Source organism: Buteo buteo, chromosome 3 (genome assembly GCF_964188355.1).
Source record: "Buteo buteo chromosome 3, bButBut1.hap1.1, whole genome shotgun sequence".
NCBI lineage: Eukaryota > Metazoa > Chordata > Aves > Accipitriformes > Accipitridae > Buteo > Buteo buteo.
This window is the reverse complement of record NC_134173.1, coordinates 73,927,783-73,950,386: the sequence shown is the minus strand read 5'-3', so window position 1 is coordinate 73,950,386 and position 22,604 is coordinate 73,927,783. Positions and strand designations below refer to the sequence as shown.

The 22,604-nt window shown below is 36.8% G+C and overlaps 1 protein-coding gene across 3 annotated transcripts in view; it reads left to right on the top strand.

Annotated features, from left to right (window-relative positions):
- The window catches only part of TRAPPC9 (trafficking protein particle complex subunit 9), a 520,195-nt gene that overhangs the window by 14,485 nt on the left and 483,106 nt on the right, over nt 1-22,604 (top strand). For 2 of the 3 annotated variants that reach the window (XM_075024013.1, XM_075024012.1), the window contains exons 4-9: nt 1,472-1,600; nt 6,149-6,175; nt 7,588-7,709; nt 9,725-9,850; nt 15,855-16,071; nt 18,672-18,815. In XM_075024013.1, the coding sequence (XP_074880114.1) occupies nt 1,472-1,600; nt 6,149-6,175; nt 7,588-7,709; nt 9,725-9,850; nt 15,855-16,071; nt 18,672-18,815 (765 nt within the window). The remainder of the gene's footprint in view (nt 1-1,471; nt 1,601-6,148; nt 6,176-7,587; nt 7,710-9,724; nt 9,851-15,854; nt 16,072-18,671; nt 18,816-22,604) is intronic. The other variant, XM_075024014.1, reaches the window with a different exon arrangement.

Here is a 22,604-nt window from a genome sequence, read left to right as displayed (position 1 = left end):
CACCTCTGAGAAGCATCCGACTCCATCTCTTCTGTGTCTTCCCACTGAGTGTTTACAGACAGCAATAAGATCTCTTAGCCTCTTGTTCTTAAGGCTTAACAAACGCAGTTCTCTCTGCTCCTGACATGTCATGGCCTCCAGCCCCCTGACCATTTTGATGGCTGTCCACTGGACTCACTTCAGGATGTCAATGTCTTTCTAGAACTGGGGAGCCCAAAGCTGGATACAGTGCTCCAGATGTGGTGTCTCAGATGCAGAATAGAGGGGAGTAATTGCTTCCCTTGGCTTGCTGGCTACTCTGTGGCTTTTACAGCCCAGTATGCAGTTGGCCACCATTGTTTCAAGGGCCTACTACCAACTGCTATTAACTTGTTGTCCACTATGACAGCCAGGTCCTTTTCTGCAAAGCTGCTTCCCAGCTGGTCAGGTCCCAGGCTGCACTGCTGCATAGGCTAATCCCATCTAAGATACATGAGCCTTTCTTGAACTCTCCTGTTGGCCCATACCTCCAGCCTGTCAAGTTCTCTCTGCATTGAAGGCCTGCCCTACTGTTCCCCCTAATTTGGTATCACCCAGGAATTTTCTGGGAGTGCTCTATGCAATCATCCAGGCTGTTAATGAAGACGTTAGAGTATTGTTCCCAGTATTCATCCCTCAGGGACACCACTAGTAACTGGCAACCGTTTGGACTTCATACTGCCCATCGTAATCCTTTGAGCCTGGCCATCCAGCCCATTTTCCACCTACTTTATAGGCCAGCTGTCCAAATCTTATCAATTTGGCTATAAGCATGATATGGGACACCATGTCCAAAGGTTGTGTGAAAGTCAAAATATCCAATATCCACTGCTGTTCCGTTGTCCACTGAGCTAATCATCCTAGGAGGCAGTGAGGTTGCCAAGGACTGATTTATCCTCAGTAGATCAATGTTTGCTGTTCCCAGTCACCTTCTCGTCCTTCACATGCTTGGAAATGGCTTCCAGAAGGATTTCGTTGTAGCCTTGCCAGGGAGTTGAGGTTGATCTGCCTGTAGACCCCTGGTACTTCCTTCTTGTGATGTTTTGCTTTGCCCAGTCATTAGAAACCTTCCCCAACTGACGTGACCCATTGGAGGTGGTAAGAGAGTGGCCTCACATTGGCCAGCTCTCTTGGCATCATGGTTGCATCTTATCTGGTTTTGTGGATTTGGGTCCAATTGGATTAAGTGCTTTATATGTCTATCTTTCTCTACTGTGGCTACTGCATACTCCTACAGACTGCTATTAGGCTTGGGGACCTGGGAGGTCTGAGGGTAAACCTTACCAGTGAAAACAGAGATACAAAGGACATTGAGTATCTCAGGCTTTTCCATGACCTTTGTGACTAGGTCTCCAATCTGAGGCATACTTAATGTTGTCTAAATACACTTTACTACGTGATACTTCATTTCTGGCAAGTATCTCTACTAATTTGTTGGCTTTTTTCTTTACAGCTGCTCTTGAGGGGTTATGCTCAGCATCAGTCATCTATCATTATCCAGGTGGTACTGGAGGTAAAGTTGGATCTCGCAGGGCACAAGGAGGTTCTCTTTCTGCTGAGGCAGGCAACAGGCACAGACCAGGTAAGGATGCAATTTCATTTTTACTCTGTTTGCCACCACTGAACATCTGAAAATTTCCTCCCTACTTCCTGTGTAAAGTTACACCGATGACAGGATAAACTGGAGGAGGGGGTGGGAGGGGAGACCTGTATTTCTTTTTAAGATTTTTACATTAGTAACTCTTCTACTGTTTTGGTGTTAATGGCAACGTGCCTGCTTTGCATAGAGTCGCAAAGCTTTTGGTCTCTTCATCTGATTGTTAATAGTGTCTGTGTTAGTTTGAATTTTGCTGGAGGAGATACAGACGTATCTCATGAAGTATATATGATGTGGCAGAGGTGCACATATTAAGAATAAGTTAAGTACTTTTATTCAGAGGTGTTTTGCTATTAGAAGTCAACATATAATAAGTAAATTTGGTTAACTAAATACCAATGAACCAACATAATTTTAAAGATTTAGTATACTTTTTCTGAACTCTTAGATTGTGTAACTAATATAAGGATTGTATTAACATTGATATGATAGACATTCTTTGACAAATGGTCTGCTTAAAATATTTTGGAAACTATTAGGAGAGTAACAGAGAAAAAAATAGAAAATATCATTAAGTCTGCAGTTCACCTGCATCTGGAATATTGTATGACATTTCAGTTTTCCCTCTCAAAAGGGTGTTCATGTTCCTTATGTCCCATTTTTCTACTGGAAGGAGGTTGTAGATTGGCAACAAAGATGACCTTGGTATGGTCTCTTTACAAAGAATAACTGAATAGCCTAGGACTCATCAGTTTTGCAAAAGAGATGGCTGAGGAGGAATATGAGAGAGCGCTCTAATATGGTCGACATTGTGGAAGAGGATGGATAGGGATTAGAGGGTCACTGTTTCTTCTGATAAAAGAACTGGAAGATATCAAATAGAGCTAGCAGATGGAAAAGTAAATTAAAGGAATTATTCTTTATCCAATGTATAGGTATGGCCTGGAACTCCTTGTCATTAGTAGTTACCAGATCTGGTAGTGTGATAGAGGCAAGGCTGCTGCAACTCCACGCCCCCAGGTCCAGCCAGCCATGAGGCTGAGTGTGCATTTCCAATAGATGTAGAAGCGTGCACACACACACTGAGTGTACACACAGCCACACAGACCAACACAGACAGAAAACACAGCACTTGTATAAACGCAGACAGCACTAGCAGCCTGATCCCGCTCCCCTCTCTGTCTGATCAGGATGAAAGCCTGTTAGTAGTGTGGATCCATCCAGTAGCTGGCCATTGGATTGCACCGGTTACTGGCACCTGGACCTAGAAGCCTCCGAGATCCAGTTGTTGGTACTTAGACCTACACACACACATGCACTCCCCTTATCCTTCTGTTTTTTCATGCTTGTTCCCTAAAGTGCCTTGATCCTTCATTTTCCGTGTCTTTGGTTTGTCCCCTACACATCCCATGAGAAATCTTGTGCAATCCCAAGATGTTCTTTTCCTGTATCCTATAATAAGCCCCATATCCCTGTAAGCGGTAACCCCACAGTCTGTAAGGTGATCCAGAGAGCTGCTCATGTTAACTGATCTTGATGGGTTTCACCCCTAGACAGCTCTGTTGGCTCTGATTAGGTTATTGGGCTTCAGCTGATTGTCACTGTTCCTCTGTGCTCCTTTGTGTCTGTGGAGATGAGCCTTTAATCGCATAACCTAATACTTGCACATGGTGTTAAGGCTCCTAAAAGTTTCTATGGCTTGCAGGAGAGGCTGGCTAGGGTGGTGAAAGAAAAATGTGTTGATTATTATAAGCTAGATGGGCCTTTCGTCTAACCCAGCACAGCTGTTTCTATGTATATACTCAGGTTCTTATGCAGAACTGAAACAAACAGAAGCTGGGTTTAAGTGGTGGTGTTAAGTGCTCTTGTGTGCAATGTGATCAAAGTGAATTCCTTCATCTAAAAACTCCAACCACCCATCTTCATTCATCTATAAGTCACAGTCTAGTAAACACTTGCTTTGTATTATCTGTATTACAAACCGTGTATGCTGACACCAGATAATTGTGATAGTAAAATTACCTTATTTCAGGAGCGAATACTAATTTTTCATATAATATCTAGCCATTAAAATCTGTGCATTTGGTCCCATGACCTATAAGTACATTTTATGTTGGCTGTTACAGTATAATTTCACACAGTTATTGACCTTTGTCCACTTTTCAATGATATTTAACAGTAGATGTTGCAATCTTTTTGTTTATAATGAGTACTCCTTGTTACTAAAGAAGGTGACAAATAAATCACAGCTATCAGAATAATTGAATATGTATTTTGGGTATATTATTGCTGCTTCTCTGTATTTGTTGCCTTGTCATTCAAAGTCCTGTTTGCAAACTTGTTAGTGTGGCTGTATTTTAAAAATGTTTTAGTTTCATGTGACAGGATTTTTCAAAGGACTTTTGTGTGAAGAAAAACTGATTACAGGTTTTTTGTCATCCCTTGCAGATGAAAAAGTTACTTCATGGTCCATTAGATACTGTTCCCTAACTCCAGTTATGATCTCTTAATGTTTTGAGATCTGAACTGTTGAACTCTGTCTAGCCAAACAGCTATTATGTGATGTCTTTTTCCTACAAGGTTTTCTGAAAGTTTCTTTTCAATACCTTTTTTTGACTCTGCAGTGCCTTTCCTATAAATCTTTTCAAACTGCACGTTTGTCTATAATCTACTTTGTTATAATTAATTTTGTGAGGACAGTATTTAATCTGGGGAACAAATTCCAGCGTATCTTTCTGTAGGATAAGGCCAGAAACAAAAGGGGTTTCCAAATTCTGTGCAAATCAAGAAATGCCATACTTGGAACTGACATTCAATTCGTGCCTACTTTTGAGACATGTAGATGTGAGTTACCTTTATTGCTTCCTGATGTGCCTGGAATTGCACCTCTTCTTGTGCCTGTAGTTCAGCCTTAACAGGACAGGGTTTCTTGGTACTGCCTTTGTGCCCAGACGTGGTCAAGAGAAACGTCTTTCTCTTGAATCTCCTGTGACTTCCACCATTTGGCATTTTTAGGCTATAGCACAGGACCTGGCCGCTCAAAAAATGTTGTGGTGTCTGCTTTATATAGAAACATCTTTAGAAAGGGAAGTATTAATATCGTCACTCTTTGTATAATACAGAGCACAAGCTTAAGAGGGCAGTGTTCAAGGGGGGTTTTTTTTGGTGTGGGTTTTTTTTTCCCTACTAAGCAGCATTGCAATATATTTCATACCTACCTGTATCCATCAGAATATTGTCTGTTTTTTTTGTCGGTGTACCCTTCAGCTTGTTTTGAAATCCTTTTGATAGGAATAGTTCATTCAGAAGAGAATTAGTTGATAACAGTGTTTAAAGTACTTGTCTGATGGAAGGGGACATGGAATCTTGCCTGCTCTAAAGATGGGTTTCTTCCTTGGTCATTGCCATGAGCCCTTGGACTGCAGCATCTTGCCGATTGTGAAAAGGGAACTTTGATGTTTTAAAAAAGTCTGACTTACGTTCCCAAAACCTTTTGTTTGTAGGGGGAGAGCTTTAGGCTGTATCCCCTTGAACAGCTGGATTCGTCTCTGCAGCCTTCAGCGTAAAGGAAGATTTTGAGTTGCTTAGTGCCTGTTGGCCAGGAACCTGGCCATGATCTGCTGGCTATGTGATTTGTATGTTGAATAAGCTGAGTTTATATTGCTTTATGTTTAGCTTACTAGCTGTTTTGGGTTTCTCTGTTGTGTTTTGTTTGTTTGAAGTGCTAAGCTCTTAATTTTGTCACCTGACCTTCTTCTTCCCCAAGAAGAATTAGGACACCTGAATGAAGTGTTGGAGTATCTTTTTGATCCTAGCTCTAAATCTCTACTAGTCTGGAGTCTGAGCAAATCAGCTGAAGGGAGGTCCTGTCTCGCTCATAAAGCAATTGTTTTTGACTGCTTAACCCTTGATCTTAGCAATTTTATTGCCATGTTTAATCAAAATTTAGGGCAACAAGGTGTTATATATCTGATAATCCAACTTTGCAATACTTTTGGCAACTATTTTATGTGAGTAGTCTGGCTTGTTGGGTTGTCACGACTCAATTATTCAGAAGATTTGATGGAGTGAAAATGACAATTGAAAGGGATAAAATTACTTGAAAAGGTTATCCTAGAGTATTGTGTAGATTAAATGAGGTCCCACAAGGAGATTTAAATATTGTAGGACCTGATCTTAAAATATAGTAAGTGGATTGTGACAGGAACTTGCCAACTAAAACAAGAATAAAGAAAAAGGAGAAAAAGGATATGGCTTTAAATTATACACTGAAAATTCTTCAATTCTGCTCAATGTGTCTTGGAATTCATTGCAAGTTTACGGGATTTTTACATTTATTTTTTTAACAAAATGAAATCTAACGTATGGTGACTACTTGAATTATAATTGGTAGTCCTTCAAAATAGCAATGATGATCCTAATAAATCTTATAATTTTGTTCAAGCCTGATGTTAGTTATAAAACATTATAAGAGCTTATTTTGTTGGCTATATTTAAGGCTGAAAAAAAAATCATTTTTGTTCCTCCTTTTAGGGGCACAAGAAGTTCTCATTGATCCAGGTACATTATTTTCATGCATGTTTCCAAAGTCTTTTCTTTTATTACTTGCATATGTTCTGCATTTGTACAGATAGTTACTGCCACTTGCCAAAACTGGTATTGATTCCTGATGCTTCAGGTTTTATAAATCTTCAGGAAGCAAAAAGACTGAAGGGTAACTGGCACAAAATAAATGATTTAGTTCTATGATTGTTTCCCTGTAAATTCTAATCAAGATTGTTTCTTCTCATGAGTAGTGAAGATTTTTAATTTTTTGTTTTAAACTGACAAACCTGAATGGTCACATGTAGTCTTGGAGTGTTAAGTGACTCTTTCAGTCATCACTTATAAAGATTTTGCACTTAACTTCCATTAAAAACCCTAAGGTGTTAATCTACAGATGTGCTTGGTATGATTCTTTAAGGTTGATAAACATATAAAAAAGCTCCTTTAGCACTTGAGCATGTAAAATAACGTATTTCTGAGTATGTAGAGTAGAAATTATCTTTCACAGTAGTTTTTAACTGTCTATTGAGAGTTAGGTCCAGCTCTGAAACATGAAGATTTCTTTGCCATCTTAGTAGAGAAACCTGTTGGAGAAATAAATTACAGTATAACCCTACAGATTAAGTAACAAGTAAAAAGGTATAGAGCCTTGCCAAACCTTTGATGTATGTTTTCAATTTTATTATGTTAACTCTGCAATAAAATTAAATTCTAGAAATAAAATTTTCGTGTTCTTTGTAATACCCCAGATTTCCTTGGCTTCTGTTTCAGATTCTTATCCCTTATGTATGTAAAGACTCTTTCTGTCTCTCACCTTCTTTCTTATCTAAGAAAAGCAATTTCTTACTGTTTTGTCTGAGCCTCAGGTAATTTTTTTTTTTTTTAACGTGGAAGGCTCAGATTTGGTGGCCTTTGTTACAATGTAACACTTGGTTTTCTGTGATTAGACATAGGGAAGAGAAGTATTTGTTTTAAATAATTGGAGAAGGTAACTGTTCTAATAATTAGTTTATAAAAAAATGCATTTTTTTTTCCTTAGGTGTGCTTTACAAGTACAATTTTTAAGTAGAATAATTCAAAGATTAAAACTGCATATTCAGACGTGGCCATAATCTAATTTTAGCAACCTAATATTTTATTTAGTCTAAATATTCAGACAAGTGTAAAAGATTATGAATATATTTGTTTTTTAGTAAATGCAAGATTATTTCCTGTTTGCTGGTTTATGATGGAATCAGTTTTTCACTTGTACTCTTTAAAATAGCGTAGTAAAACAGAACTATTGTTTTCTAGGTAGAGCATGATTTGTTTCTAGGTAGGGCAAGTATTCTTTGTGTATGCTTTGGTCAAACCTACAGTATATCCTAGTTTTCTTCTTAGATATTTAGCATTTAGCAGGTGCTCATTTTTACCCTGTTCTGTTCTAGGTGCACTGACTTCAAATGGTATAAATGCAGATACCAGTGCTGAGATAGGACGTGCCAAGAACTGCCTTAGTCCTGAAGACATCATAGATAAATATAAAGAAGCCATTTCTTACTATGGCAAGGTAATCCTACTTATTTTTAAGAAACTTCACTGAAATTCTTGTGAATAATGAACTACTGTGGTTTTGGTTTCAGAGGATCTTCTAAAGCACGTGCAATAAAATTTGTAAAATGTACGATAATGGAAGAAATAGGAATAATTTATACTACTGAACTAAGTGTTCAGTTTAGAGTCTGGAAATTTAGTATTTAGAGCATGTGGAGAGGTACAGGGGCCTGGAGGAAATGTGAAGGACAAACATTCTTAAAAGAGGGTTTAGAAAAATTAAACAGTTTTCAGCTCTATTGGAGCATTTTTTTAGTTTTTTTTTTTTTGTGCAAATGCTCAGAGCATAAGATAGTAAGATAGCTTGATGTTTGTATTCATAATATGAAGAGAAAAAAATTATTTCATACTGTGGCAATAGTGGCTCAGTATCCACATCAACATTAAAGGTAAGTTTAATTGTATTGCAGTGTAGTTATTTATGCTTTAATCACTTTTTAATTTCAGGTCTCTCTCTTGTTTGCTATTGAAAGTATCTTTAGACTAAGCTATGTAAATATGATGTGGCATTTCCATGTCTGTGTTGAAGGGAGACTCTCCAAATGAAACAAGATAAATTGAGTGCATGAATTAATTTATGATCAGGAACAATGAAAGGTGGGAGTTTTGGGGATAGTTTCAGATAAATTTGAATCCATCAGTATAACAATAAATCTCAAGTATGCATTCAGCTTTTTATGTTACCTTAAGGGTAAGTTCCTTATCTAGAAAGAGTATGATTTCTTTAGAAGTATAAGATTACTGGACTTTGTTGGACTTGGGGGCAGGATATTTATATTTTGATAATAATATACATTATGTTGTCAGGAAGTAATAACTATGCTTCACTGCAGCTTCACTTGGAAATAACGAAAAGCTTTGTCTTAGGACTGATCTATAACTGTTCAAGACAAGCATAGTTAGCTTTTGTCTGTACCTACAGATAGAGTAACTCCTAGCTCTAATGCTGAGGAAGCAGTACTTCCTGCGTATTTTTTATGTTATCACTGTGCTTAAGAAACTTTTGTAGCATCTTCAAAAATGGATTTAATCTCCAATGATTTGTTTTTGTTGATATAAATGCACAAGAGAAGAATATGTAACTGCTTTGGTGGAGTAACTTGCGTTTCGTTCTGAGCTTTATTTCTCCCGTTAGATCTCAAACATGATAAATACCTGAACAGAGTTTAACTTCAGCAGGAGATAGGCCAACTCAAATATCCAATAACAGCGTTGTTTGAGGAAATAACTACATCAGATTGTTTGTTTAGAAAATTGCCTGTGTTTGTTGTCTGAGCTCAAACAGATCAATACACATCTACATTGTCTCCTGCCTTTCTTAAGCAAGCTAAATAACTGAAACAGTTATTTACAGAAAATGTTTTGTAAATAAATACTAGAAAACTCAGAATGGTTTGTAATTCGTCATCAGTGATAGTTCTAACTAAAGAGAAAATCGATGTAGTAAAACTAAAGTTCTGCTGCTACAGCTTCCTGTGCTATATAGCATATTTTGTAATAAGTAGAAAAGGCAAAATTAATTCTTCATTTATCATGATAGAACAGTTTAAGTGTTGATGAATTACTGTAAAACAGACCTTCTTGCTTACCTACCTGTTACACTGTGAAGGTAGAATTTATTTCTTTGCTGCAGACACGCTACCCACACCCATCATATATACGAGGTTATCCAAGATTATAGTAATATTCCCACCTTTTCTCCTCATCTGAACTCTCAGACTGAAGCTGTGCTGTGTCTCAAAATGAGAAAACTGAGTGAAGAGGCTGAAAACCATTGTTTTGCATAATAACATTTTAGATAACACCTTAATTTCACTTGGGCATATGTTGATAATTTCAGTGTAGTCACTAGCATTAAGGAATTGCTGGGTTTGGAAGATGTGACAGCTGATTTATGTGTTGAGCAAAAATACTTATAAAATCTAACAGGTGCAATACTTCAATATTACTTTAATTTTCTCCCTCTTCAAGTACAAGAATGCTGGTGTGATTGAACTGGAAGCCTGTGTGAAGGCAGTGAGAGTCCTGGCAATACAGAAAAGGAGCATGGAAGCCTCTGAGTTTCTTCAGAATGCAGTTTATATCAACCTTCGCCAGGTCAGTGCGGAAAGTCCAGTTATTTTTCTCTTCTCATTTGAGAGATTATACTGAAGTGTGAAAGTACTTAGATTCAGGAGACGCCAGTTTATTTTCTGTATCACTACTTTCCTTCTCACTAGGACTTGACTTCTGAGGATTTTCACATCCATGAGTCTGGTTTAAAAGGTATTCAGGGCTCATCTAAAAACATGAGGGCTTAGTCTGAGATTTAAGACTCCATTGGTTATTCTCCCTTGTGAAAGAAAAAAATCCCATTGTTGTTCTGTTGTGACGATGTACAAGGGAAAAATAGCTGCTTGGGACAGATCTGCAATGGATTTTTTTTTTTTCTCCTTGATTGTATCTTGTTCAATGAAACTGTGAGCAAATCAGGAATGGCCTGTTGCAAAGTGAGCTTAAGAGTCTGACTAGTGTTGTTAATCAATTGAATTTTTGTTTTGTAGTGTGAAGTTTTGATTAGGCCAAATCAGAAAGGAATTCAGAGGAGAAAATCAGTATTTGGAACTGTGAGAAAAATCCTCAGTACCAACACAGAACAAGACTAACACTTTTAAAAGTGTCTCAGGCTTGGTGTCATTGGTTACAGAGAGACTGCTGTGGTTGAAAGAATTCACAAAAAGCTGTTAGGTTTCTTACCATTTTTCGTTTTTGCTCATTACGTCTTGGTAAGACTAGCAGTTTAAGTCCACACCATTAAGTTTATTAAGCCCAGATGGGGACAGCAGATTTATGAGTGAGGTAGAATACTTTCATTTGCAGAGAATCCTTTTTGTGGAGTAAATTTTCTAACCCAACATAAATGAGAAATTAATTAATTGATAAGCTATCCTAACAATCATAGATTTTGTTGCAGGGTACCTTAACTGCCATAATCCTTGCAATGCTAAGGGCTTTGTCTTTAATTTTGTAGTCTGTCTTATGCTGGCAGCTCTGTAGCCTCTCATGTAAGCTGCTGTGGCAGTATTTTTCCCTTGTTGTTGCACCGTTATTCTTGTGGCCTGCAAACTCCAATAGTGTCGTTATGTTGTTTTTCTAATGGAAGCAATTACTGTCATTGTGAGAATCACCTGTTCTCCTCCCTGACACCACCAATGTTGAAACTTTCACTTTACATTAGAGGAAAAAAATAAGACTTAGTGAATAGCAAAGGATGAAGTCATTTAAATAGCTGATAAGTATTACCGAATAATACCCAAGTACAAAGCTTGGCAGCTAGTCAGCATGCAACACGTGCCCTGATCAAAGCTTCCCCCAGCCAGCTCTAATAATGTCCGAAATAGAAACAACTAAGGGTTTGAGTGGGTCCTGATGAAATGCATCTAGTGAAAAAGCATGGTGAGAAGGCATCATCGTTTTTGTCACCTGCTGCGTTGGAGAGAACCAGAGAAGCATGTTCTGGAAGACCCACTGCTTTTCTTCTGGTCTCTTTCTCTCTGCTTTGTTTTTCCCCTAAAGAACCTTTGAACTTGACGTATGCCATCAGCTATTGACCCCATAAATAAATCTTTGTGCATGTAAAGCATGCCTCAGTATGCATTGTCATGCTATATAAAATATACTTATAAAGCCAGATCTCCCACTGTCTGGAAAACCTTCAGATAAAAATATATTACATATTTTTGTTGTAGCTCAGTCAGAATTTAGGGAGTTAATGTGGATATCATCTAGCAACCCTCAGCAAAGTGTTTGACACTGTTTCCCACAGCCTTCTGCTGAACGAACTGGCAAGATACAGACTGGATGGGTGGCTGGCAAGATGGGTAGGAAATTGGCAAGCAGGCCGCACTCAGAGGGTGGTGATCCAAGGTTTTTACTCTGGCTGGCAGCCTGTCGCAAGTGGGGTCCCTCAGGGATCGATACTGGGCCTCACGCTGTTCAACATCTTCAAAAACGATCTGAATGATGGGATTGATGATGACACCAGACTGGGTGGTGAGGTGGACATACCAGAAGGGAGAACCATTTTACAGAAAGACCTGGACAGGCTGGAAGAGTGTGCTAGCAAGAACTGTATGAGGTTTAACAAGGACGAGTGCAAAGGCCTGCACCTGGGACAACGTAACCAAAGAGCCCACTACAGGCTAGGATCTTTATACGGCTGGGGAGCAACTTTGTCGAAAGGAACCTGGGGGTCCTGGTAGACAACCAGCTGACCAGGAGTCAGCAATGCACTGCTGCAGCAGAGAAGGCAAATTGGATCCTGGGCTGCATCCGCAGGGGCATTGCTAGCTGAGATAAGGGATGTGACCATCCCACTCTGCTCAGCCCTTGTCAGGCAGCACCTGGAGTATTGTGTCCAGTCCTGGTCCCCACAGTTCAAGAAAGACACAGACAGACTGGAGAGGATCCAAAGGAGTTCCGCAAAGATGATCAAAGTGCTGGAGAACCTGCCTGATGAGGAAGGAAAGGCTGAAGGAGTTAGGTCTCTTCTCCTTGGAGAAGAGAAGGCTCAGGGGGGATCTCATCACAGTATTCCAGTATTTAAAGGGCAGCTACAAAGAGGACGGAGGCTCTTTCCTCACAAGGAGCCACATGAAGAAGACAAAGGGCAATGGGTACAAGTTGCACTGGGAGAGGCTTCATCGCAATATAAGAAAAAAATTTTTTACAATGAGAGCAATCATTCACTGGAATAACCTCCCTAAGGACATGGTGGAGTCTGCATTGCTGGAGGTTTTCAAGATGATACTGGACAGGGTGCTAGATAATCTCACCTAGACTCCCTTTCTCACAAAAGGGTCCCTTCCAGCCTTGGCTGTTCTACGATGAGTCTATCACTGAGTGTAAGTCTACCATTTGCACAACATGAGAGATCCAACTAGATGATGATGGTACTCAGTAGATGTGTTCTAGAAAAAAAGAAATGTTAAATTGGATATTAAGGAGCATGAACATTTTTCTTCTCAAGTGATATTGGTGTTAATTGATTTTTAAAATTAAAAAAAAATAATCATATTAATAGTTTGGGTTGGGTCTTTTCCACTGAATTTTCTGCGGTGCCTTGTATACCTAATGATCACTTGCTCATTTCTTGATGTCAGCTGTATCTGCTATTATCATTATGCCACTGTAGAAGTTCAGTATATGGTTGCTTTAAAAAAACCCAACAAACCAACACCTTGACCATATTGATTATTTGGGCATTGAGGCCTACTGCTGAGCTGTGAACCGTTCTTCACCTTTATTGATTTCAATCAAGGATGACATTCATCTAGCTTGTAACTGCACGTCTACTATTTTGTCATTTGCTTGGGTGGAAGTGTTTCTAGAAAGCGTTATTATGAGAAATAGCAGTAAGATAATCTTTCCAGTGTTGGGGAATGTATTTTCCATAAAGAGGGGTATGGCTGGGAATTATATTTACAGCTTTTCAAGATTTACTGTATATAGCATGGAAGCAGATAATAGTTATAATTTAGACTAAATCAAAGGAGGAGTCATCCTGTGATAGGTTAAGAAAACAAACTGTAGGACAGTGTTTTTGTCTTGCAGGTAGAGAGAACATCAGCACAACCAATATTTGACAGCAGAAAAAACACCTAACAGGATAAAGTGTATGCCTCTGATAAACAGGAAAACTAGTTTCTTTCCATATATTTGGTCTCCTACCCAGGGTAGTAACGTCACGTAATTGGTGTTTTCTGATTATAGGAGAGCTGCAGGGTAATAAAACTTATCTTTGCATCCAGTTATGAGGGATAAATTGTAACATCTAATTACAAAGAAAGTGAGATTATAGAATTTTAATATAGTAAGGAATAATTAAAAAACAAATAAAAAGCTACCCTCTTGAAACAAGCCTGTGAAAAAACTGGCTCAGTTGCTTGGATAGTGAACTACAGCCTTTACAGGTGCAATTGCTAACTTGGTTTGTTGTAACAGTTAAATGAAAATTAACCAAATGGAAAAGATGCTGTGCTTCAGGGGATGGCTCCTTTGCAGCCACTTTAAGCTTCTATAAATTTGTAAAGTCAGGCAAGATGTTTGTGAATGCTACAGTAACAGCCTGCAGAATGCCTGCTGCAGTCTTCCCAGAATTAATTACTTGAACTATCTGTGTGGTTTGTTTTTTCTTCTTCTTCTTCTCTCTCTCTCTTTTTTTTTTTTTTTTAAATCCCTGGGTGGTAACACATAACTATTTGTGCTGAGGGAAAATGCAATTTTGCTGTCTTTGTGGAGATGAAAAAACAGTTTCCTGCAACTGCAGAAAATATTTGAGTAACTTTGTGGACAATCATTAAACAACAAGTTAGGTAGCAGTGTTAAAAACTTACTCAGATATGATAAAAATAAAACTTTCTGAGAATCTGTTGCCTCTTTGATAGTTGTTCCAGTTATTAGTGAGTGTTGCTGTCTATGTGAATAGCATGACCTTGTCTTTCCTCGTCTTGAAAACTTAAGTTTCCATAGGTGTGTGAACATCGACAGTATTATGTATTTGAGGAATAGCTTTTGATAGTGGTTTTTTAAAGATTTTTTAACTTTAGCACCTGATCATGCAGTCATGCCCTTTTCAACTCTGCTGCCATATTTTTTTATTGTGCTAACATTTTTAAAATGACATAAATGGAAAAAAGAGAAAAAAAAAAAAAGGTGGAGCAGCTTCTTTTCTGTTAGAGTAGGTACTTTCTGAATGATAGCTTTTGGGGATTCCGATAAACTGGTTTAAAATTATTCTGTATTTTCTTTTTGTCCCTCTGTCTGTCTGTGTCTCTTTATATCCTGAAGTACTAAGATTCAAACTATCAGATAAGGTCATGGTGCCTTCTGAAAACTCTAGGCTGCTTTGAGGTCTCTTATATCTCTATGTCCAAAATTAGAAATGACTATTGAAAAGACACTATTTTTTTTGTTATCATATTAGTATTTAAGTGACTAAAAGATGTTTTGAAGCTTAATTTATAAGAGCTAATTATTTCTGTAAAAGTTAACTGGTGTGGCTAGCATCTTTTGACTTCCCAAGGCTTTAAGTATCTGAAGTTAAATGCAGAGAATCCACTGATTGATACTTTCAGTTTTGAAGAATGAGTTGCAGAAATGCTGTTTCTGTCCTTTAGTGTTATTTTTGTATGAAGTTTGTCACTTTAAACGCCTTTGCAAAACGTGTTAACAGCTTTAATTTAAGATATATTGCTTTTGGTTGTGCATGCCAGATATTGTGCACTAGGTGTCAGCATTGGTCCACTTTCAGAACTCAACAGTGCTTGTTACTGGGATGTAGCCTTGAACTAGTTGGTAGCTTCCAGAGTTTCTGCGGCAGCTTCTTCTTGGCTGTCTGATTTCAAAGCAAGATTGTCATTCAAAGCAGAGGGGAAGGAATGGTTACTTGAGACTTGTGCCAATATATTGATAAACTAAAGCACATGTTGGTAGTCACTCATCAAGTTTGTTTCAACTTTAAGCCTAACAGGGCTTAATTTTTCACTAAATCCTTCCTCACTAGTTGGCAGTCTGCATATGTATAGTATCATAGAATGAAAATTTTGTGGTTTACAAGATCAGAGACATATAAAAGTTGAGACAGTAGTTTCTTTGCTTTCATAGTCTGAGATTTCAAGACTAATAATTGGATTTCATCTTAAGGGGATGAAAATGCTTAAGTTGGTAAATCAATACATTTTGGAAGTGGTATGTTTTTGCATTCTTATTACGCACATAAAAACATCTTGTTAAATAATTTCCATAAAATGTGGAGCTGTTTAGCTGTTGTTGACTGTTTTGACTGTTTACTTGTTAGTATTACTGACAAATAAATTTGCTAAAGAACTCTATCTTTTCTGCTTTTGTTAGCTGTTGAACTTGAAGCAAGCTTAAGTTTTCTTGGCAGTAGAAGCTGTCATGACTGGCTAGTTGCAAAATTACTGGCCTTCTGTAGTGTTGGAGATAGGTCTACTACATTTGTTTTCCTCTTGTGTGTTTTTTTTTTTTTTTTTAAACTCGGATGTATGCTTTAAAATTTTGATTAAAAACTATCTTTTTCTCTTTTCCCTTTAAATTTCAGCTTTCAGAAGAAGAAAAAATCCAGCGTTACAGCATTCTTTCTGAGCTGTATGAACGTATTGGTTTTCACCGAAAGTCTGCTTTTTTCAAGCGTATAGCAGCAATGCAGTGTGCTGCACCTAGCATCCCAGAACCTGGGTGGAGGGCCTGCTACAAATTGCTTTTGGAAACTCTCCCTGGCTATAGCTTATCATTGGATCCTAAAGATTTCAGCAAAGGTAAGTGTCTCTGGGAAATTATGGATTAGCATAGTAGGTCACTCAACTAGCTTTCTATGATTTCCTTAAGAGATTTCAAATTAAACCAAAATAATTTGCCTATCTGAAACTAATTGTGGCAAATAGAGCAGTTCTTTAACACTGTACATTCACTGTTTCTTAGTGTTGCTTTCAATAATTTCAAATTTCTATGAGCCACTGCTGAATGTGGTGTTGTATTCCTCCGTTTGCAGCAAATAATTACGTTCTATTTACAAGAGCTTAATTTCTACTCTTTTTCAAAAATGTCTTTGTTTTTGATTATACACTTCTCAGTACAAAAAAGGTCATATTTTGAGTATTTTTTCAATTAAAATGCTTTCAATTTGTGTATCAGAAAATGTATTTCTTTTAGTATTTGTTGCTGTTTGATCTTACAATGAAAGAATGAGAGATTCTTTTACATGTTTTTGTATATAGACACATACATCCATATAATGTAATTATATCTGTATCTGTAGTGTCAAATATGTCACATTTTTCCATAAATTAGATTAGAATGATGTTATCTGTAAGACTAGCATTTGCTTAAGACATTTCAACAGTTTTTAGATGCTATATATCGTTTGAATTACTATTTTATTGCATCTATTAAAAACCAAAGGAAAAATAGTCCATAAGAACACATGCCAATTCTTGTAGCTGTTAAATACTGTGTTCACTTTCTGCAAGTTATATGTTGCTTGCTGCCCTTCTTTAGGTAAGCTATTTTTCAACAATTTTATCAATGTTATCTAAAGCTGTATATAAAGTAATAATTTTAAAAGTTGTCTTGATTTTAGTATACTATGCTGCATTTTTCCTCTAAAGGAAGAGACAGCTAATATTCTTTTTGAGTAAACCTTTCCATGTTGCCCAAAAACTTGCATTCTTTTGTATACGAGCATTTTTGGGGACCATTCACTAAATGTTGTAGCTGCAGGAGAGGAGCAGCAAGCAATGGGCTGAGCATGTATTGTTGGAAAGGAGGTGGAGTTCACCAGTATGAAAAGTCTGAACTGGTTTAGATATGAATGAACAGCAGCTGGAATATTCTTCTCTGTTTTGTGAGAGTACGTTGACTATTGTTAGCATTCCAGTTCGATGTTGTCTTGTAAGTTCAATTGTAAGTGTAGTTGTTTCTGTATATGCTAGGTCACTTAGCCATTGAAATAATGGAGCTATCTCCTCAGTTCAGTCAAGGGAGAATATGGAAAAACTCATCTGTCTAGCCACTAGGTGATATTTTCCAACCTCTCTTAGCTCCATTGACTAAACAGGCATGTAGATGACCCACTGTACATGTGGATGGTTAGTTTGGTTTTTTTGGGTTTTTTTTTTGTTTTTTTTTTTTTTTTTTAAACTGGTGTGGTTTTAGCAGTCCCTGAAAGAAATGGTGTGTGGGAGGAGGTAGAAAATGCCAAGTGGACTAGACAGAAAGGTACAAAGAGTCTAGGAAGAGGGAATGTGCTGGAAAAAATATGCTGTGGCCTATGATGGAAAAGGAGAGGACTGGGATGGGACTGTGTTGGGAGAAGAGGTTGTAGAAGTTCTGCAAGAAGTAACGATTAAAAAAACCCCCAAAGTGATGTGATTGGTGTTTATCTTTCATTTTTACCTTACCTTTATGTTGCACTGAAGTGATTTGTCAGATTTTACTCCTAAAATAGCTGTTTCAGAGACATATGGGAAGATCACTGTAAGCTGTAAGAGCTACTTGATAAGAATGACCTTTCACACATGAAAAATAATGAGACTCTTGTGTGCAAAATATAAACTCTCAAGGTTTGGTTGCAGTAAATATTTCAAGAAAAGTTTGCTGAAGGGTAATATTAGAAGGAAGGCTGTTTAGAAGCTTATGAAGTACTGCACAGTTTGGAATATCAGTTATTTAAAAAGTATTGCTCTTTCTTACTACTAAAAGCAGGTTAAGTTTCATGAAATGTACTGCATATTATGCTTTTGAAAGAAAAGTTACATTGTGATGATCTATTTATTGTTACCATAGATATGTTGCAAATACAAAATAACTTATAGTCTGAAACTTAGTTTTTAAAGACTGAAAATCAGGAAATGTGCTTCATGTCCTGTAGTTTTATTGCTTTTTACTGACTTTTAATGGCCAGGAAAGCATTCAGAGAAAATATCTTTTGCTTGATCTTTAAAGAGAGCTAAGAAGTACTTGATTTAGATAAAAATGAAGTTTCTGTATGAAATCTCATGTGCATTTCTTGTTCAGAGAATTTAAAAAACATAAAACTTTAAAGGTTTTCTGTATCATTTTGTTTTTACTTCATGGGAAGTGTAAACTTCTTTTTCTGAATTCTGATGATAAATTTATTAGTTGATAGATGAGCATATAAAACAAAAATTGCTTTCACATTTAAATATTCATGCAAACTCAAAGATCCTAATTTTTCTTTTGTTTTGAGTACAAGATTGGATTTTGTAATTATTAGTTCCATTGGGTGATTTTTATAAGTGTCATTAAATTACTGCTTAGTGTATAAAGAAAACCAAAACCAATTGGTTTGTGATGATTTCCAGCTTTAAAAAGTATTGAATGACTGCTTACTTTATAGGAACTCATAGAGGATGGGCTGCAGTACAGATGCGTTTGCTTCATGAACTTGTATATGCTTCCAGAAGAATGGGCAATCCTGCTCTGTGTGTCAGGCATCTGTCTTTCCTTCTCCAGACCATGCTGGATTTTCTTTCTGATCAAGGTATGATTTTTAAAAGAAAGAGATATTTGCACTTCCTTACAGTCAAATAATGTAACTGTTTTGAAATATACTTAATTTGAGAAGTACTGGAGAGCACAGAAGTTAGGGAATTCTGTGAATGCATGAGGTAGCTTGTTGATGGTAATCAATCACTTATAGAGTGTTATTAACTTTAAATATTAGTGTTCTGACCTTGATGTGTAGTATCTAATATAAAACTTCCTTCAGTGGTTTCCATCTGAAAATTGACTGCCTCAAGCCTAATGCTGTATTTCCTCTGTAAATATAAAGAATATGATTAGAGGGCTTAATTTGCATCTGGATTAAAAAAAGAAGCATTATTTAAAAATACTAGCAGCTTTTGTAAGTGCTATTAATGAAGAGATTGAGAGGAGCTGAGGCTGAAAAGTAAATTCAGAAAAGAAGACTCTACGGTAGTTCAGACTGAATCTGCTATGAGTTTTCTGATGAAATATGTTTTCTGATGAAACACTCATAGAGTGGATACAGAATTCATCTAAGGGAGTAGGCACGATTCTTGTCTCTGTATTTGAGATGAGGAACTTGTAGAAACTGAACGTGATGGAATTGAATTCAACAGTGTTTAACTAGGACAGTAGGCTTAAGTTTCTGTAAGTTTCTGTGGTTTCTTTAAAAAGAAAAATTTAATTCCACAATAAATTTAAGTGGGATTTATTAAATTTGTCAGTGGATGACAAGGGAATGAAGGTATCTGTGGATGATTTTCAGAAATGCTAATGATGTGTGTGAGGACCCTTTTGTGGGGGAGGGCCACACAGCATTTACAAAATCACCTGGAAAAGGAAAAAGTGACAACTGTTATGTTTGTGTTATGTTTGTATTATATTTGTTAGGAAAAATATTTCAAACAGGTTTCTTTATCACCCAGGTTAATGAGATTGAACTAGTGATGAAAGGCTTTAAAAAATGTTTTTGATTCACAGTAAGCTAGGTAGAAAGTGCATTTTTTTTAAGTTAGTCCCTTGTTTATGATAAAGAGGATGGGAGTAAAATGGTGTAGGTTTTTTTTTTTTTTTTTTTTTTTTTTTTCCTTCTCCTTTAGTTATGGCCAAATGTGTCTCCTTGGTGACTTTGCTGGTGAGCTTTAGGTCTTTGCCTGCCAGTGAATTCCCTCAGTTTAGTGGATCAAATCCGTAGTGGATGAAGGAGAGGAACTGAAAGGAACTAATAAACTGGAATAAATTATTTTTCTGTCTGTAGACCTTATTTGCTCTCAAAAGGTCCTTGAATCTTCCAGGACTTTTAATGAAGCTTCTTTGATTTATGTATGGAAAGATTGGCTGAAGACAAGGTTTTAAACTCTTCTACTGTGCATGTCCACATTTAATGAGAAGCAGCTTCTGTGCTTCTTGTCTTCAGACATTGTATGTCTGAGTAGAGCTTCCAGTTTCATAAGACCTATGATAACTGATATTTACTGTCTTTGAAAAATCAAAGTAAATGTTCTCCAATGTGTTTGAAATGTAGCTGAATGTTTTTCTCCTCCTCTCCTGAAGACATCCAAAATAGAACTTGGTGTTGTGTTTGAAGTCTTTTATTGATAGCATGTTGCTCAGACACGGTTAGTGGTGTTCCAAACTAGCTAGAGTGTGGATGACAGTGCCAGAAATGTATTTCTGGCTTGTAATTTTTTGGTAAGTTTTCTGAGATTGATATCATGTGATGTTGTGCAAGGGTCCATTTAGCATAGGAAAAAATAAACCAACAAACCCCCTTCAACCTTGGATTGTAGGTAAAGGACGAAAGCAAGATGATTTGAATGCATAGGATTATGCTACTTACTATTTTAAGTCTGTGAACTGTTTCCCTTAGACTATGAACTTTTAAAAGTGTTGTAATTAGTAACTCTGATAATCACATGACTGAAACTTCCAGGTTTTCTTAACCAATTAAAGGTTTAATCAGTAATACAGTAATTTTCACTTTATCTGAAGTAATACAGCAGCATTGGAGTTCAAGAATGTTGGTTTTCTTTTTTTTTTTCTGTGTTGCATAGAAAGTTTTTCCATGAATGTGGTTTTTTTTTCTTAAATCAAATAAACTTCATATTTTTAAAGCTTGTAATTGATAATATATGTTAAATCCTACACTTGCATTTGAAATTCAGGTAGTATGCAGAGCATCTTTAAAAACAGAATAAATAGAAGTGAAAACTCTTAAGCTGAAAGTAAGTTACCAGCTAAACATTTGGCACTGGAACTTGATCTCCTAACCCTTTTTGTCTCAGGATTAGCTGCTTCTAGGCACAGAAAAGGAATATTCTCTCATTCTAGTTTGTTAATCTAATTCTGTTCATTTACTAGTTCAGTTGAAGTTGAGATACTCAGACTTCAGAAAACAGAAAAAATTGATCACTTCAAGTAGAAGTTCAGAAGATGAGATGTAGTAGTTATAATGAAAGATCTATTAATTAGAAGCTCTTGCTTTTATTTGTGGTACCCAAATGCATAGTCAAAACTAGTTGGTGTTTACAACAAAATTTTCTTATATTTTAATTGAATGACACTTGATAATTATTTTAAAATACAGCTTTTGTATATGTTTACTTGAATTACAATTTCCAACCATGCAGCCTGGCAAATCTGAATAAAAAGTGTCATCAAGTAAATGGGAGATGTCAGTCACTATTTTAACAACATGGAAGCGAAGAGTCTGATTTAAAATTAAGCTATTTAGTTACATAAATATGTAAAATGCCGTCTTCTGCTTAGCAAAAAGAGGTACCAAATTCTGCATAAAAGCTCTCTAATCTCAAGCCATTATGTTTTAATGTTAACAAGCCCTTGAGAATCACTCTTTCTTTAAATAAGAATTAAAATGTGCAATTGCAAAGTTGCTTGGAATTAAATCTATCTCTTTTGCATAATGCTTTTTGAAATATAACACTGGATGTACAGCTCACACTGAATTTGATTTGGGTAAGGTCAGATACTTGGAAAAACCCCCAATATTGTATTGTGGATCTTTATTGATAATACCCATAGTATTTAAAAGGACTGTGATTTGTAATGTGTGCAAGTGATTCTGAGTCAGCTCATCTATTAGGGCCTGTCTAAACACAGAGTTACTTGGAAACAGCTATTATCAAAATGTGACTGTTCACACAGAAACCACTTACAGAGAGCATGTCTGTCACCCCTGCAAGTTCACATTCTTTCAGACATTCAGTAGGTTTCTAACTTCCATGCCTGCTGTTCTGCTTTTGGTGGCAAGGATCTCAGTGCACTGAGGTGACCTTTTCTCACCATTCATGGTATGGGATGAAACTAGGAATGCTTCATTCCTTTTTTTTTTTTTGTGGATGAGTTCAGTTCATTAAAGATCTTTGAAGTTTGTCTATTTTATTATTTGGGAAATAACATACCCTTTTCTGTATACCTCTGCCATTAAGATCTTCCTGTCCTGTGATTGTTGTTGTGCTTTAGTTCTTTTCAGTCTTCTAGTGAGATGACAGGCTTCACATTTGACATCTCCACTGCTCTGTCTGTTGTGTACTTAATTAATAACACTACTGATTCTATGATGATTCTACCTTGCATTAAACATGCAGCAGTCATTTTTCATCTGTTGACTAGTGTTCTGGATGTCTTTATTCTGGAGGTGAGTAACAGTAGGTGATGGAGAGAACAATATCTAGAGGTACTTCCTGAAATGTCCTAGGGTGCCTTCCTGTCATTCCTGCGCGTGGTTGATTCTTACATCGTTGGATACCACTGTTAGTTCCAGCTGCATCCTCTGTTACTAGAC